This window comes from Mauremys mutica, chromosome 20 (genome assembly GCF_020497125.1).
Source record: "Mauremys mutica isolate MM-2020 ecotype Southern chromosome 20, ASM2049712v1, whole genome shotgun sequence".
Classification (NCBI taxonomy): domain Eukaryota; kingdom Metazoa; phylum Chordata; order Testudines; family Geoemydidae; genus Mauremys; species Mauremys mutica.
In genome coordinates, this window is record NC_059091.1 from 3,233,465 (window position 1) to 3,246,255 (window position 12,791).

Genomic DNA, 12,791 nt, shown 5'->3' on the forward strand with positions numbered 1-12,791 from the left:
CATCAGGCACCTGGGCCGTCGCTACAACGCCATTGGCCCCTCAGGGCGGCGGGACTACAATTTCCATGACGCTCCGGGCGGCGGAGCGCAAGCGCCTAGACCGTTATGGCGCCGAAAACTACAACCCCCATGATGCACCACGGCACCGGGACAGCCCGGCTCCCTTCGCCTTCTCGCCCCGCCCCCTGGCTGTGACGCGATGGGCTCTATAGTGACGCGGTGACGTTGTGTGTGACGGGGGAGGGGGAGTTCAGCGCGGCGGAGCCGGTGTCTGCGGCGGACGGAGCGCGGAGCCCGGACCCCTCCCCCATGGCGGCCAGGCGGCTGCGCGCGGTGCTGCGGCTGGGGGCGCGCCAGGGGCTGCGGCCGGGCGCGCCCCCGCCTGGCAGGTGAGCGGGCCCGCGGGCCGCCGGGGGGAGGGGCCCAGAGGGGGGTTATGGAGGGAGGGGGCGAGAAGGGGGGGGTGCCTGGGGGGGAGGGGCCCAGAGGGGGAGGTCTCTGGGGGTGGGGCCCAGAGGGGGAGGTCTCTGGGGGTGGGGCCATGGGGGCCAGGGCACTAAGAGGGGGTTTCTGGGGGGAGGGGCCATGGGGGCAGAGAGGGGGTCTCTGGGGGGAGGGGTCCAGAGGGGGAGGTCTCTGGGGGTGGGGCCATGGGGGCCAGGGCACTAAGAGGGGGTTTCTGGGGGAGGGGCCATGGGGGCAGAGAGGGGGTCTCTGGGGGGAGGGGTCCAGAGGGGGAGGTCTCTGGGGGTGGGGCCATGGGGGGCAGAGGGGGGGGTCTCTGGGGGGAGGGGTCCAGAGGGGGAGGTCTCTGGGGGTGGGGCCGTGCGGGCAGAGAGGGGGTCTCTGGGGGGAGGGAGGCAGAGAGGGGGAGGTCTCTGGGGGTGGGGCCGTGCGGGCAGAGAGGGGGTCTCTGGGGGGAGGGAGGCAGAGAGGGGGAGGTCTCTGGGGGTGGGGCCAGGGGGGCAGAGGGGGGGTCTCTGGGGGGAGGGGTCCAGAGGGGGAGGTCTCTGGGGGTGGGGCCATGGGGGGCAGAGGGGGGGGTCTCTGGGGGGAGGGGTCCAGAGGGGGAGGTCTCTGGGGGTGGGGCCGTGCGGGCAGAGAGGGGGTCTCTGGGGGGAGGGAGGCAGAGAGGGGGAGGTCTCTGGGGGTGGGGCCATGGGGGCAGAGGGGGGGTGTCTCTGGGGGGAGGGGTCCAGAGGGGGAGGTCTCTGGGGGTGGGGCTGTGGGGATCGGGGCCTAAGGGAGGGGGACACTTTATGCAGCATTGGGTGCACCGGAAGAGGCTGTGGGGACCCGGCCAGGGCCGCTCACGGCATGGGGGGCTTGGGCTGGGTTGGATGCGTCGGGGAAGTTGGTGTTTTACGTGCTGGGGATCCGGCCCACACACCTGTTGCCAGAGAGATGGTCTTGTGGAGAGCTCCACTCCCAGCCGCATGACGTCCCTATGGCAACTTCAGCGACTGTCCGCAGGAAGCGGTGACGCGAGGGGAATTCTTCCCGGATACTTCGCTTCTTTCAATGGAATTTAGCTTCTGGAACCAAAGAACCAGATGTGAGCAGCTAGCTGGCCGCAGACCCTCGGCAGCACCCCAGGAAACGGCCTTAGCCGGCTGAAGACTAACCATGGGGGATCCATGGACCACGCATGGGCAACCACTGGCTTAGTAAAACTTGCTGCGTCTAAATGGGATCTAGCATCACTGAAGCAAGGATGGGTCCATCCCTAGCCCCTGGGGTTTGCTGGACAGCACCAGGCCTTTATGTTTCCCCTTCAGGGTAGGGGAGGTTGGTGCTGGTTTCTTTAGCAATGGAAGATGTTATGATAACAAGTAAAGCGCTTTCCAGGGAGTGTCATGCTTTGCAGGAAGAGGAAATAGGATCCAGATTCAGCAGCCGACCTCCTTTGCAAGTTTCCAAACACGTGGGTGCAGCCCTGCGATCAGGTGCTAGTTAAAGGGCGATTGCTGGAGACGGTGGTTTGTAAAAGTCTCTCTTCAGTCGGAAAACACGATGTTAACTTGACTTGATCTGAATTAAATGTCACCTCTTGCCCAGGCTTTGAGAATGAATGTCCTCCCTTTCAAAAGGCCTGGAAGTTTTGAGGGCTCGCACCTCCTCCAGTGATGACCTCTGGTGGGAGGTGCCGTGCCAGGAAGTTGCTGCAATGCATTGGTCTGTCAGCAATGCATCAGGCCCTCAGAGCAGGCCTGCTTCTTGGCAGGTGCGAGCAAAAAAAATCAACAGCTTGGGCATAACCGAGGTGCTTTTCAAGTTCAGATGCCTCTGTTAGCACAGGGGACGCTCCCAGAGCTTGGAGCCGAGAGAGCTGAAGTGGCGTTGTGCCTAGCTTTGAAATGGAGCCAGGGTGGCTGCTCGTCACTGACGTGTTGGGGATAAGAGATGCCGTGTTCCTCAGGGCAGCAGTCCTCTCCTCTGCATCTGCACAGCACCTAGCTCAGAATAAACAACAGCAGGTGGCATCTTGCAGGTAATCGTTGAGTGTGTTTTGCTTTGAGACGCAATATGGGAGGGCTGGCAAAGCACTGCTAGCTGAAGGCTGTGCCCTTTGCTGCACGAATTCTTCTTGTCCTCTGCTGCACCGCGTCAGGCATAGAACTTGGAATCTGTCCCCTGGAGAGTCTGTCCAGCCACTCAGGCAGGGCTGAGGGGGCCCAGGCGACCTCTAGGCTCATGGAGATCTCAGATGCGTTACCGAATCTGAACCACCAGCAACGTCTGTGTCGCTTTCCTGGTGCTGGAAGGAGATGGGGCATCGGGCTGGCTGAATCTGGAGTGGATCCAGCACACTGGAAAAGAAAGACCTTTCCCCTCTGCTGGTGTCTCTGGGGAAGAGGGTGAGTGACCTGTTTTCAGATGCATCTATAAATATATGTAAGTGAAAAGCCTGAGTGGAAAGTTTCCAGTGACGATGGAACGTGACCACCTGATTGTGCTGGGTGGAAGCTGCCGGGGTGCTGGAAGGAAGTTCCCGAAGGCAGGATTGAATCTCATTCCTAGTGTCATTATAATGTCCAATTCCCACCCTTCCAGCCAAATCGGAAGCTCGCTGGGGGGTTGGGAACTTCAGGACTTCTTGTTTATTTTGTTGGCATTTAACCAATGGGATAAAACCCGACCAGTCTGAACTGCGGGTTGGGAGTCAGGAACTCCTGGGTTCTGTTCCTGGTTGCGGGCGAGTCGCATTGCCGCCCTGTGCCTCAGTCTCCCCAGCTGGGTATAGTCACTGAATGGTCTGTTGCTGGCTTGCACGTAAGTGCCGCCTGCTGCCTCCAGCGCCAGGGTCAAGTGGCGAAGACGAGAGGGCGTTCGCCGTCGCACTCTGAATCGTCGACGCTGACTCGGGGCGTGTGTCCAGGCTGTCGTGGGAGGCCAACCACGCCACCAGCGCAGCTCAAAGGGTGGGTCAGAGCCCCAGCCTGCCAATGAAACGAGCGGAAGCACAAACATTCCAGCGGCAAGGGCGTGAGGGCCGTCAACCGCCTCTGGACTGTTTGCAGGAGAGAGGTCACATGTTGCTGGCTTCCCTTCTGTGTTTGTGATTCTCCTCTTGTCTGCGGTTGGCGTGCCAGGCTGTGAGGCTCACGGAACAAAAGCACCAGCTGAAATTTCATCAGGGGGCGAGGTCCAGAGGACAAACTCCGAATGGGATCCAAGGGAATTAGAAGCATGACCTGGGTAGTGAGCTCTGCCTCTGACAGGCTGGTGACCTTGGCAGATAAGCCCTGTTTTCAGTCAGTACCTCAGTTTCCCATCTATCCATCGGCGAGAACACTGACCCGCCTTGCAAGGGCCGTGGAGAAGAAGCCACAGAACCCAGCATAAATAGCTCCTGCCAGTTACTGCCAGTGACCCAGCTTTTCCAGAGCGCCTTTCGCCCAAAGATCCCAGAGCGGCTGTAGACCGCCGAAAGGCGGCTACGCTGGGGGTGGGAAGCAGCAGCCAGGGCTGTGGATCCGAGAGGAAATCTTGGCCAGTCGCTGCTCTTTCAGAAAGCGCCAGGGATTGCTAACGTCCAGGCAGGGCAGGGCAAACCAAGCCTCCGGGCCTTGTGACATCCTGCCAGGGTTTGGAGCACCAGCTCCCGCTCCTGCTCCTGAACTCTGCTTGGCAGCATCGCCGCCGGGTCTGGTTATGCACCGATGGGTCACCGGTGCAGCAGGGTGTTGTTACAGGGCCTGCAGAGAGCGGGGGCACGTTGCTTCCCCTGCCACCCCCCTTCTCAAGACATCCAGCTACTCTCAGCCCCTGCATCGGTGCCCGTGACGCGGAGGAGGGCAGCGGGGGCAGAGCTCAGCAGGGTGCCCTGTGTTTCACCAGCCACCCTGACTAAGGAGATGGGGCAAGTGTGGTCCCTGTGCCTTATAGCGGGGCCTTCCCGGTGGCACCCGGCTCCAAGGACGTGCCGCTCCTTATTGGCTTCTGGCCGGCTCAGCTGCCTGCTGTTCCTGTGAATGAACCTCTCCTCTTCCTGCTCCGAGCTGCCCTCCTGCTGGGCGGGGCTCATGGCAGCTGTTGCGTAAGGCGGCTGGGCACAGGGGAGGAGCCGCCTGCCTCTTGACTCAGCAGCAGGTGATCTGCAGCAGGGAGCAGAGGGTCAGGGTCTCCCTCGCTGGGAGCCCTCCCCAGCTGCCTCCACAAAGATCTGAGTGAGCACAAGCAGGAGGTGATGTAAACTGCCACTGTGTCTGAGCGCGAGGCCTGCCCGCCGGCCGCTCGCCCTGCCCTGCCCTGCCCGCCGGCCGCTCGCCCTGCCCTGCCCTGCCCGCCGGCCGCTCGCCCTGCCCTGCCCTGCCCGCCGGCCGCTCGCCCTGCCCTGCCCTGCCCGCCGGCCGCTCGCCCTGCCCTGCCCTGCCCGCCGGCCGCTCGCCCTGCCCTGCCCTGCCCGCCGGCCGCTCGCCCTGCCCTGCCCGCCGGCCGCTCGCCCTGCCCTGCCCGCCGGGGAGCCAGCCCTGCCCTACCATGGGGGGCTTGTTTGGGGCCACGAACTGCTGGCCAGTGAGCTAGTGGGAGCAAGCTCCCCTCCGAGCCAGGGCTGACGCCGCTGCGGTGTTGTGCTGCAGGGAGCAGGGTGAGTGATGGAGCAGGGGGCGCTCTCCCCTCCGAGCCAGGGCTGATGCCAGGGCCCCCGCCCGGTGCTGTCTGTCAGGGGATCAGACGTCAAAGCTCAGGTCTGGGTCATTTGTGCCCGTAGGACATTCTGCGCCATACCAATGCTGCCCACGATATTTTAGAATTGTGCAAAATTCTGCCAATTTTGTTTGTCAAATAAATGTGGCGGCTCCAGCAGGGCCTTGGGGAGCACAGGCCACTGGCTGCACAGAGGAGGGAGATCACTCTGCAGCTCCTCCCCGCGCCCAGGACACGGGCTCAGCAGTGAGGCTGCACCCAACCCTGACACAGCACAAGGACTGGGCCTGCCCCAGAAACACCCCAGGGCCCTGCCCCTCCGTGCCAGGTGCACCAGATGCAGGCAGGCAGGCTCAGCAAGGCGGGATCCAAGTGTGGAGGGATCCAGGTGTGGGTTGAGAGGGTTCTGTGTGGGGCAATCTGGGTGCGTGTGGCTCAGTGGGGGATTCAGGTGCAGGGGGATCTGGATGCACAGGGGCTTGCTGGGGGTCTGTGGGTGCAATGGCAATGGAACTCGGCAGGGGAGTCCAGGTGAAGATGGTTGGGGCTCAGTGGGGGGGTCCAGATGCTGAGGGAGTGGGGTTGGTACAGTAGGGATCCAGGTGCAGGGGCAGTGGGGCTCATCGTTGGGTGGGGGGTTCTGGGTGTGAGGGGGGTGAGGCACAGTGGGAGGGTCTGGGTGCGAGGGGGTCTGGATGAAGGGGGGTTGGGTGGATGTGGGAGCAGCTCCCTGTACAGGGATCCTTCCCCCTGCAACTCAGGAGTGATGGGTACAGGAAGTGCGGGGGTGGGGGTTGCAGAGCTTCCTACCAGCCGGGGGAGAAATCTGGGGGTGGGTCCAACACGGCCCTGGATGCTGTGCAGGGGCAGAGAAAGTCCCGTCCTCCACAGCCCAGCCAGGACTGCACTACCGGTGCAGGGTAGGAGCCACCAGCCGGGTCTTCCCCTGATGAGGAGGGTCACATGGCCACTCTTGTGGCTTCCCTTTGCTTCCCCATCAGAAAGTCATTTTTCTGCAGGGAAGCAAAGAAACCTGCGGGGGACATGAATTCTGCGCACGCGCAGTGGCGCAGGATTCCCCCAGGAGTAGCTCATTAAACATCCCCTTGGTGGGAGCAGGCGTCAGCGGCTCCTTCACTGTGATACGGGAGTCAGCGTCGCTCCCTGCCACAGACTGGTCGGTAGAGTTGCTGCGTCACTCAACCCAGCGGTGGCCGCATGGGAGCAGTGACGAGATCGCAGCTTGGCCATGCAGCACTTGGGGGCCGATAGATCCCCAGGGGAATGGGATTGGCATGCGAGAGGGAATTCCCCCGTCCTGGCTAGGGAGGGTGTTTCGCCGCCTTCGTCTCCCGCAGCCCCACTCTGCTTTTAGTGGCGTTGGGCTTAGCTAGTCTCAGCATCAGGTGACCTCTCGAAGGGGAGCCGCACCTTCCCCTGCCTGGCCACGCGGGCTCCGTCGGTCTCTGCTAACCCCGACCCGGTTCCAGTTGCAGGGCCGTGTCTCTCTGTGGGATTCTGCTGAGCCGCGCGCCTTGGGCAGTAAACAGCCTGGACTGGGGCCCCTGCAGCCAGCACAGCCGGACGTTCATCAACCTCACAGGGCCTTTCACCAACAAAAGGAAGGAGTATTCGGAGAGGAGGATTATAGGGTAAGTGGCACTGGCTGTGTTCCCCCAGCGGGGGGCATTCCGGATTGAGGGCGCATGGGGCTTTCCCGGCACGCTCCAGCATGCTGCTTCCCCAGCGCTGCTGGCGAAAGGGGAGGTTGGTCTCCAGGCCTCGGTCGACCCCTGACCTGTCTGTGACGTGACGCGGGCTCTGCGAACCGGATTGAGGCCCATGAAACTCATTGCACGTGCGGGGGGGGCATGGCTGGTGGTGGAGGTGGCCGGTTCCCTAGCCGGTGCCTGCGGGCCGGGCAGCACCGGGTCAGCGCAGGCGTCTCTCCCGGCAGGTACTCCATGCAGGAAATGTACGAGGTGGTGTCCAACGTGGATGACTACAAGCACTTTGTCCCCTGGTGCAAGAAGTCGGTGGTGGTCTCCAAGCGCACGGGCCACGTGAAGGCTCAGCTGGAAGTGGGCTTCCCGCCTGTGCTGGAGAGATACACCTCCATCGTCACCCTGGTGCGCCCACACCTTGTCAAGGTGAGGCTGCCGGGGAGCGCCGGGATTCTCGGGGTGGGGGCGCTCAGCCCCCCAGGGAGCAAAGCCCCTCAACTGACGCTCCTGCTGTCCCTTCTCAGGCCATCTGCACTGACGGGCGGCTCTTCAACCACCTGGAGACCAGCTGGCGCTTCAGCCCCGGCATCCCAGGCTACCCCCGCACCTGCACGGTGGATTTCTCGGTAAGCCCCCCAGCCTGCCCTCCCCCATTCCCCGCCCACCCAGTCGCCACGTGGAGTCGTCCCCCCGGTGACTCGCTGGGGATGGACCGGAGAGGTGGCTGCCGGGCGGCCAGCCCGTGCTGTGTAATGGGCGGGTTAGAAGCACCTGTCCCCAGGTCATCGGCCTCGAGGAGGAGGCAAGCAGGGGGTGAAATGCTGCCCTCAGCCACCGAGCGACTGCTGTTCGCCTCTCCAGGGAAAGAGAAGCAGGAGCAAATGTTCCACCTGGGCACATCTGTCTGAGAGGCGGGGCCTGGCGGTTAGAGCAGAGGGGGCAGGGAGTCAGGACTCCTGGGTTCTCCTCTTGGCTCTGTCAGTGACTTGCTGTGTGAGCCTCTCTGTCGGCCTCAGTTTCCCCAGCTGGGCCATGGGGTTTGTGTGGAGGCGACTGTTCGCTGCCGGCAGGTTCATCGCAGGACGTTACGGAACATGGGCAGCCCCTGTCCCCCCGGGCCTTTGTTCCAGGGGAGGGCTCTGGCCCGGCCTGCCCTGCTCCGCCCCCCCAGCCCCTCATCTCTCTCTCCTCCCCAGATCTCCTTCGAGTTCCGCTCCCTGCTGCACTCGCAGCTCGCCACGGTCTTCTTCGACGAGGTGGTCAAGCAGATGGTGGCAGCGTTTGAGCGGCGGGCGGCCAAGAACTTCGGCCCGGAGACGCGCATCCCCCGGGAGCTCATGTTTCACGAAGTTCACCAAACGTGAGGGGGTCGGGGCCGCACGTGCAGACTCTGCCGGGGTGGCGGGAGGCGCTCGGACGCCCCGCCCCCGCCTTTTTAACTATTTATTTGATTTCACCTCTCCTGACGGTCTCTCTAATTTATCTGCTGGCCTGGTGTGCCAAGAATGGGGACGTACCCGGAGCGGCTGGGTCTGGCTGCCCCGGCGCGTCCCCCAGGCCTGCCGTCTCGCACAGAAGAACCGCACTGGCCTGCCGGGCTCCATATTTTTGTAGCTAATTTTATTTTAAACTTATTTTATTTTGGGGGTGGGGTTTTGTTAAAATCCCTCCAAGCAGGGAAGAGCGATCCCTGCCCCTGCCTCTGCCTGATCGCCAGCAATTCTCGTCTTTCCCTCTGTGCTGCCCTCATGGCAGAAACCGGCAGGGCTGCGTGTGCCCCGGTCGGACTGCCATGCCCCCAGGCAGGGGGCGCGTGGACTGAACGATCAGGGCCTCGGCTCGCCTGTCTGCGGTCGGTAGCTGTGCCTTTGCGGGGCAGGGTGTGTGAAACGGATCAGAGCCTTCTCCCCATCCGCGGGGGGGCCAAGCGTCGAGCCAAGGTTACAGTGGCTGCGTGCCACCTCTGAGGTACGTGGAGCTGCGCTTGGTCCGGCAGCGAGCACGAGAGCAAGCGTCCCGTTAGCCGGGGCCTGCGGGAAGGGGCTGCCTGGTTGGCAGAGCAGTCCAGGCAGGGCAGCATGGGACTCGGAGGGCAGCTGCTCCCCACGCCCTGCAGGTGGGATCTCGCTGAGCGCTCCCCGGGCCCTCGTTGGGCAGGGAGATGGCCCGGCCTCACCCAGGCCCCCACAGCGCTGGCAGCGGGGCTGCCGGCTCCCTTGGGAGAGCCCTGCGAGCGGGAAATAAAGCCCGTCTGAGTGACCAGGCTGGAGGGGGCCCGGAGGCTCCATGGGGTGGGGGGCAGAGGCCCCCCGCAGAGGTGATGCCCACGGGGCACCCGGCCCTGGAAGGCTGGAGGCTGATTTTGTGTCCACACACTGCTGGAGCCTCCCCACCTGCTTCTGGGGCCGGGGGACCTCCCCACTCCCCTCCAAAGCTCCCAGAGGCCCGTGGAGCTGGAGAAGCGGCTGGGGGAGTCCCCTCTGCCTGGCAGTGGAAGGCTTGAGGTTGGGGGAGCAAGGACCCAGTTCCCAGGGGCTGCGGCCCCACAGCGGAGCCGTCCTTGGCCAGCGCTGCCCCCCAGCCGTGCTGTGAGCAGGGCAGGGAGGGGTGAGAACGCCGCTGCTCCCCCCGCCCGGGCACACAGCAGCTCTGGCGGGGGCGCGTGCCCCGTGGCTGGCTCGGCGAGCACAGTGCACAGAGCCCCATTGTCCTGCGCGAGCGCTGGGGGGTCACCTTGAAAAGCAGCTGCAGCTTAGCTCAAAGTGGGGCCACCTTTGTCCCCATGGGAGCTGCCCGCTGGGGGGGAGCAGAGCCTGGCTCCCTCCCCTTGCCCCACCTCGCTGCTCTGCGCCCGGGCCCCTCCTGCAGTGCAGAGGAGCCGGCGTTACATACAACACAGGTGGGCGGGGGAGAGGGGCAGAACCGCTCGGGTCCTGCAGCACTGGGTTTGCACGGCTGTAACTGCAGCGGGGGGGGAAGGATCCCGGCTGCTGCACGTTGGCCTCGCACGAGAGGCTGGGCGCAGACACCGCCCGGGCTGTGCCACTGCAGAGCGTCCCCTGCAGTCCTGGGGGAGGGGGCGGCGGGAGGCTGAGCAGGCAGCGTGTGGGTCGCGGCAGCGATGGAAGGGGGCGGCTGGGACCTGCTTCTCGTTCAGCCCGAATGCCGAGTGAGGCTGGCAGCTGGCCAGGCTGGGTGATGCCCATGGCACGGGATTTGTTACCACAGTAATGGCTTGAATGGCCCGAGGGGACCGGCCTGTCTCCAGCCCGGGGGGGTAGCCCGGGGCACTGGCGCCAGCAGCGCTGCTTCCTGTGCTGGGGGCCACCTGCCACCCATGGCCGGGCACTGGGCCGGCTGCGCCCGCCTCCTCTGCTCCAGGCCTCGGGCCTGACTCCCTGCCCCTTGGCTTCCAGCCGGGCTCCCCCAGGGCCCAGGAGACGTGCAGCTGGCCCTGGCCGCTGCGGTGCCTTCCCCCTGCTACCGTATCAGGCTGCCCTCTGCCGGCTCCCTGAGAGAAATGCACATGGGGGGGGGGACACCCCCTCCAGCTCGGAGCTGGGACTCAGCCACCTCCTCCGTGCGCTCGCGGGGGAGTTTTGTCTCCAGCCGAAGACTCTGTAGAAGTTTCCTGCTCTGAGAAGTGGGTTTTTTAGGCCAATAAAAAGCATTTGGCAAGCGGGCTCCCTGCCTCCTTTGGGGCGTCAGCGGCTCGGTACCAGCCGGGAGGTTGGCTCCTGCAGGCCCCCTGGGCCGGGGTATTTCTCAGCTGGACTCGGGACAGGGGGCACGTGGGGCCCGGTGCTCACCGGCTGCCCCTGGCTTTGCACCGCCAGCACGCCCTGGCCCCGGGCACCCGCTGCACAGCAGGGCACGTCCCAGACGGCAGGTAACTGCGACCCCTAACTCCTGCAGCCGCGCCAGCATCAGGCCTTTCCCCGCTGTTCTCCAAGCACCAGTCTCTGCCCTCCGGGAGCCGGGTCAGTGCTGGCCCTGGGCCTTCCCCACACCCACCCTGCATCTGTGTGAGCCCTGACAAGATGCTCCCCACAGGCCGGGCTGGGCCAGCCCCCCCGGTCCCACCCCCCTCGCTAGCCACGGCTGTGCTGATTCCTGGTCCCTGCACCCACCTCACATGGTGCCATGGGCTGGCTTCCCGCCAGTTGGAGGGGCCCCCTTCGGGCTGCTGGGGGAAGGAGCCGGGGCAGCCCCCCAGCAGGGAGTGAGGAGGGGGGCCGGATTGCAGCATTCAGCACCCACCAGCAGGGCTCAGCCCTTGGTGCAAATCCAACCCTGGGGGTGGGGCTCCCTGGGCAGGACCCCGGCCAGGCTCGTTCTGTGTGGGCGCCGGCAGGCGGCTCCCCAGCCCCAGTGGGGGCCGAGCGCTGAGCCAAGCAGCGGGTCTGCCACAAGCCGGAGCCATGGTGGGCGGGCGCCTGCCGCCAGGGAAAGCTGAGCCCACGGGCAGGGCCTGCCGCAGCCAGAGGAGCCCCAGCCCACGTTAGCCACGAGGGAAGATGGAGAAGCCAGCAGCCAGGAAACATCGTGGGCCCGGCCCAATGCAACGCACCCCCCTGCGTGCAACTCCCCCAGCTAAGCCCCCGGCCTAGTCGTGCCGCATTATAGCCCAGCCCCCAGCCGAATGCCGAGCTGGGTCCTGCACTGGGGCTGCTGCTGCAGTTAGAGGGACGCGGTGGGATAGCGGGAGGGGCTCCTGCAGGCCAGACAACAAGTGTCTCCTTCCACCTGCGGGCCAAGGCGGGAGAAAGGGCTGGGGGGCAGCAGCCTGGCCCCAGGCCCCACAAGGGTCAGAGATGCCACGACCCCCAGGGCGCCTCCCTCCAAGCTTCCAGCACGGGGCTGCTCCCGCAGCGGGACAGCTCGGGCTCTGCCCTCTGAAACGCCGGACACGGCCGCGGCTGCAGGGCTGGGACGCTGGAATCCCGCCCTGGCGGTGGGGTCAGCGCTCCTGGCCTCACCCAGCCCCCCAGGCTCTAGTTACAGGAACCATCATTGCCCCAGTGCCCGTTGGGGGCTGGGGAAAGCACCGGCCCCTGGCAGCAGGGCCCACTGCCGGCCAGGCCCAGCCCAGGGCGAGCCGGGACCGGCTGCTCGGTTCTGCCCCGTGCTGGGAGAGACGCCTGCTTCACGTGCACTGGGGGGCCCTGGCACAGCTGGGGCAGCTTCCCATGGGTTGGGGGGCAGGCCCCTGGGAACAGGTGGGTTGTGGGAACAGCAGTAGGGGCTTTAGCAGCTGTGAAAAGCTGGCTGGGGACCCCTGGGGGACAAAGCCCTCACCCCCCCCCCCCCAGCAGGGCCGGAGACGTGGCACCGGCTCCCTCCCCAGGCCCATGACTTGCTGGTGGAACCAGCCCCACGCTGCCCTGCGGGGCAGGCCAGGTTGGAGCAAGGGGGCTCTGCTAACCCTCGGCTGGGCCGGCGCGCGGAGCCAGGCTCGGGGGGCAGCGACTGGCCGGGGAGGTCAGGTTAGCAGCCTGCCCTGGCTGCCGGCGCTGGGGGCAGCATTTCAGCACCCGCCTTCCAGGGCTACGGCCGGGGCCTTCCATGCAGCCCCTGCCCATTCCCTGCCTGCCAGGGACCCAGAGCCTTGGGAAGGAAAATGGCGCCCTCGTGTGGCCATGTGGGAAACGGCACCTAACCCGCACTGCCCCAGCCCCCCATGCCTGGGGTGCTGGCACAAGGGGGGGGCTCACAGCGCTACTCAGGGCCTGGCTGCCGACCTGCAGGAGGGGCCGTGCCCCCCCACAGACCCACGTGGGGAATCACACCTCAGCTGAGGAGCTGAACCCCAGGGCCCCTCCCTGGCAATGGGGCACCCCCCCCACATCTCCCGTGGCCAGGCCGGGGCTGCATCCTGCCCGCTGGCGCCTCGGACATACAGGGGGGGAAGCCATT

General features: G+C 65.4%; 1 protein-coding gene across 1 annotated transcript; it reads left to right on the forward strand.

The window, feature by feature from the left end:
• Positions 1-210: 210 nt before the first annotated feature.
• COQ10A (coenzyme Q10A) lies at positions 211-8,331 on the forward strand. Its single transcript, XM_044995578.1, has 5 exons — positions 211-389; positions 6,642-6,803; positions 7,109-7,301; positions 7,400-7,501; positions 8,072-8,331. The coding sequence occupies exons 1-5, from the start codon at positions 310-312 to the stop codon at positions 8,237-8,239; spliced, it is 705 nt and encodes a 234-aa protein (XP_044851513.1). The 5' UTR covers positions 211-309; the 3' UTR covers positions 8,240-8,331.
• Positions 8,332-12,791: the final 4,460 nt, after the last annotated feature.

Bases quoted from the DNA above. Each gene is read 5' to 3' on its own strand.
- COQ10A (XM_044995578.1), top strand. From the start codon at position 310: ATGGCGGCCAGGCGGCTGCGCGCGGTGCTGCGGCTGGGGGCGCGCCAG. The intron at 7,302-7,399 runs GTGAGGCTGCCG...GTCCCTTCTCAG, and splicing joins TGCGCCCACACCTTGTCAAG to GCCATCTGCACTGACGGGCG. The intron at 7,502-8,071 runs GTAAGCCCCCCA...TCTCCTCCCCAG, and splicing joins CCTGCACGGTGGATTTCTCG to ATCTCCTTCGAGTTCCGCTC.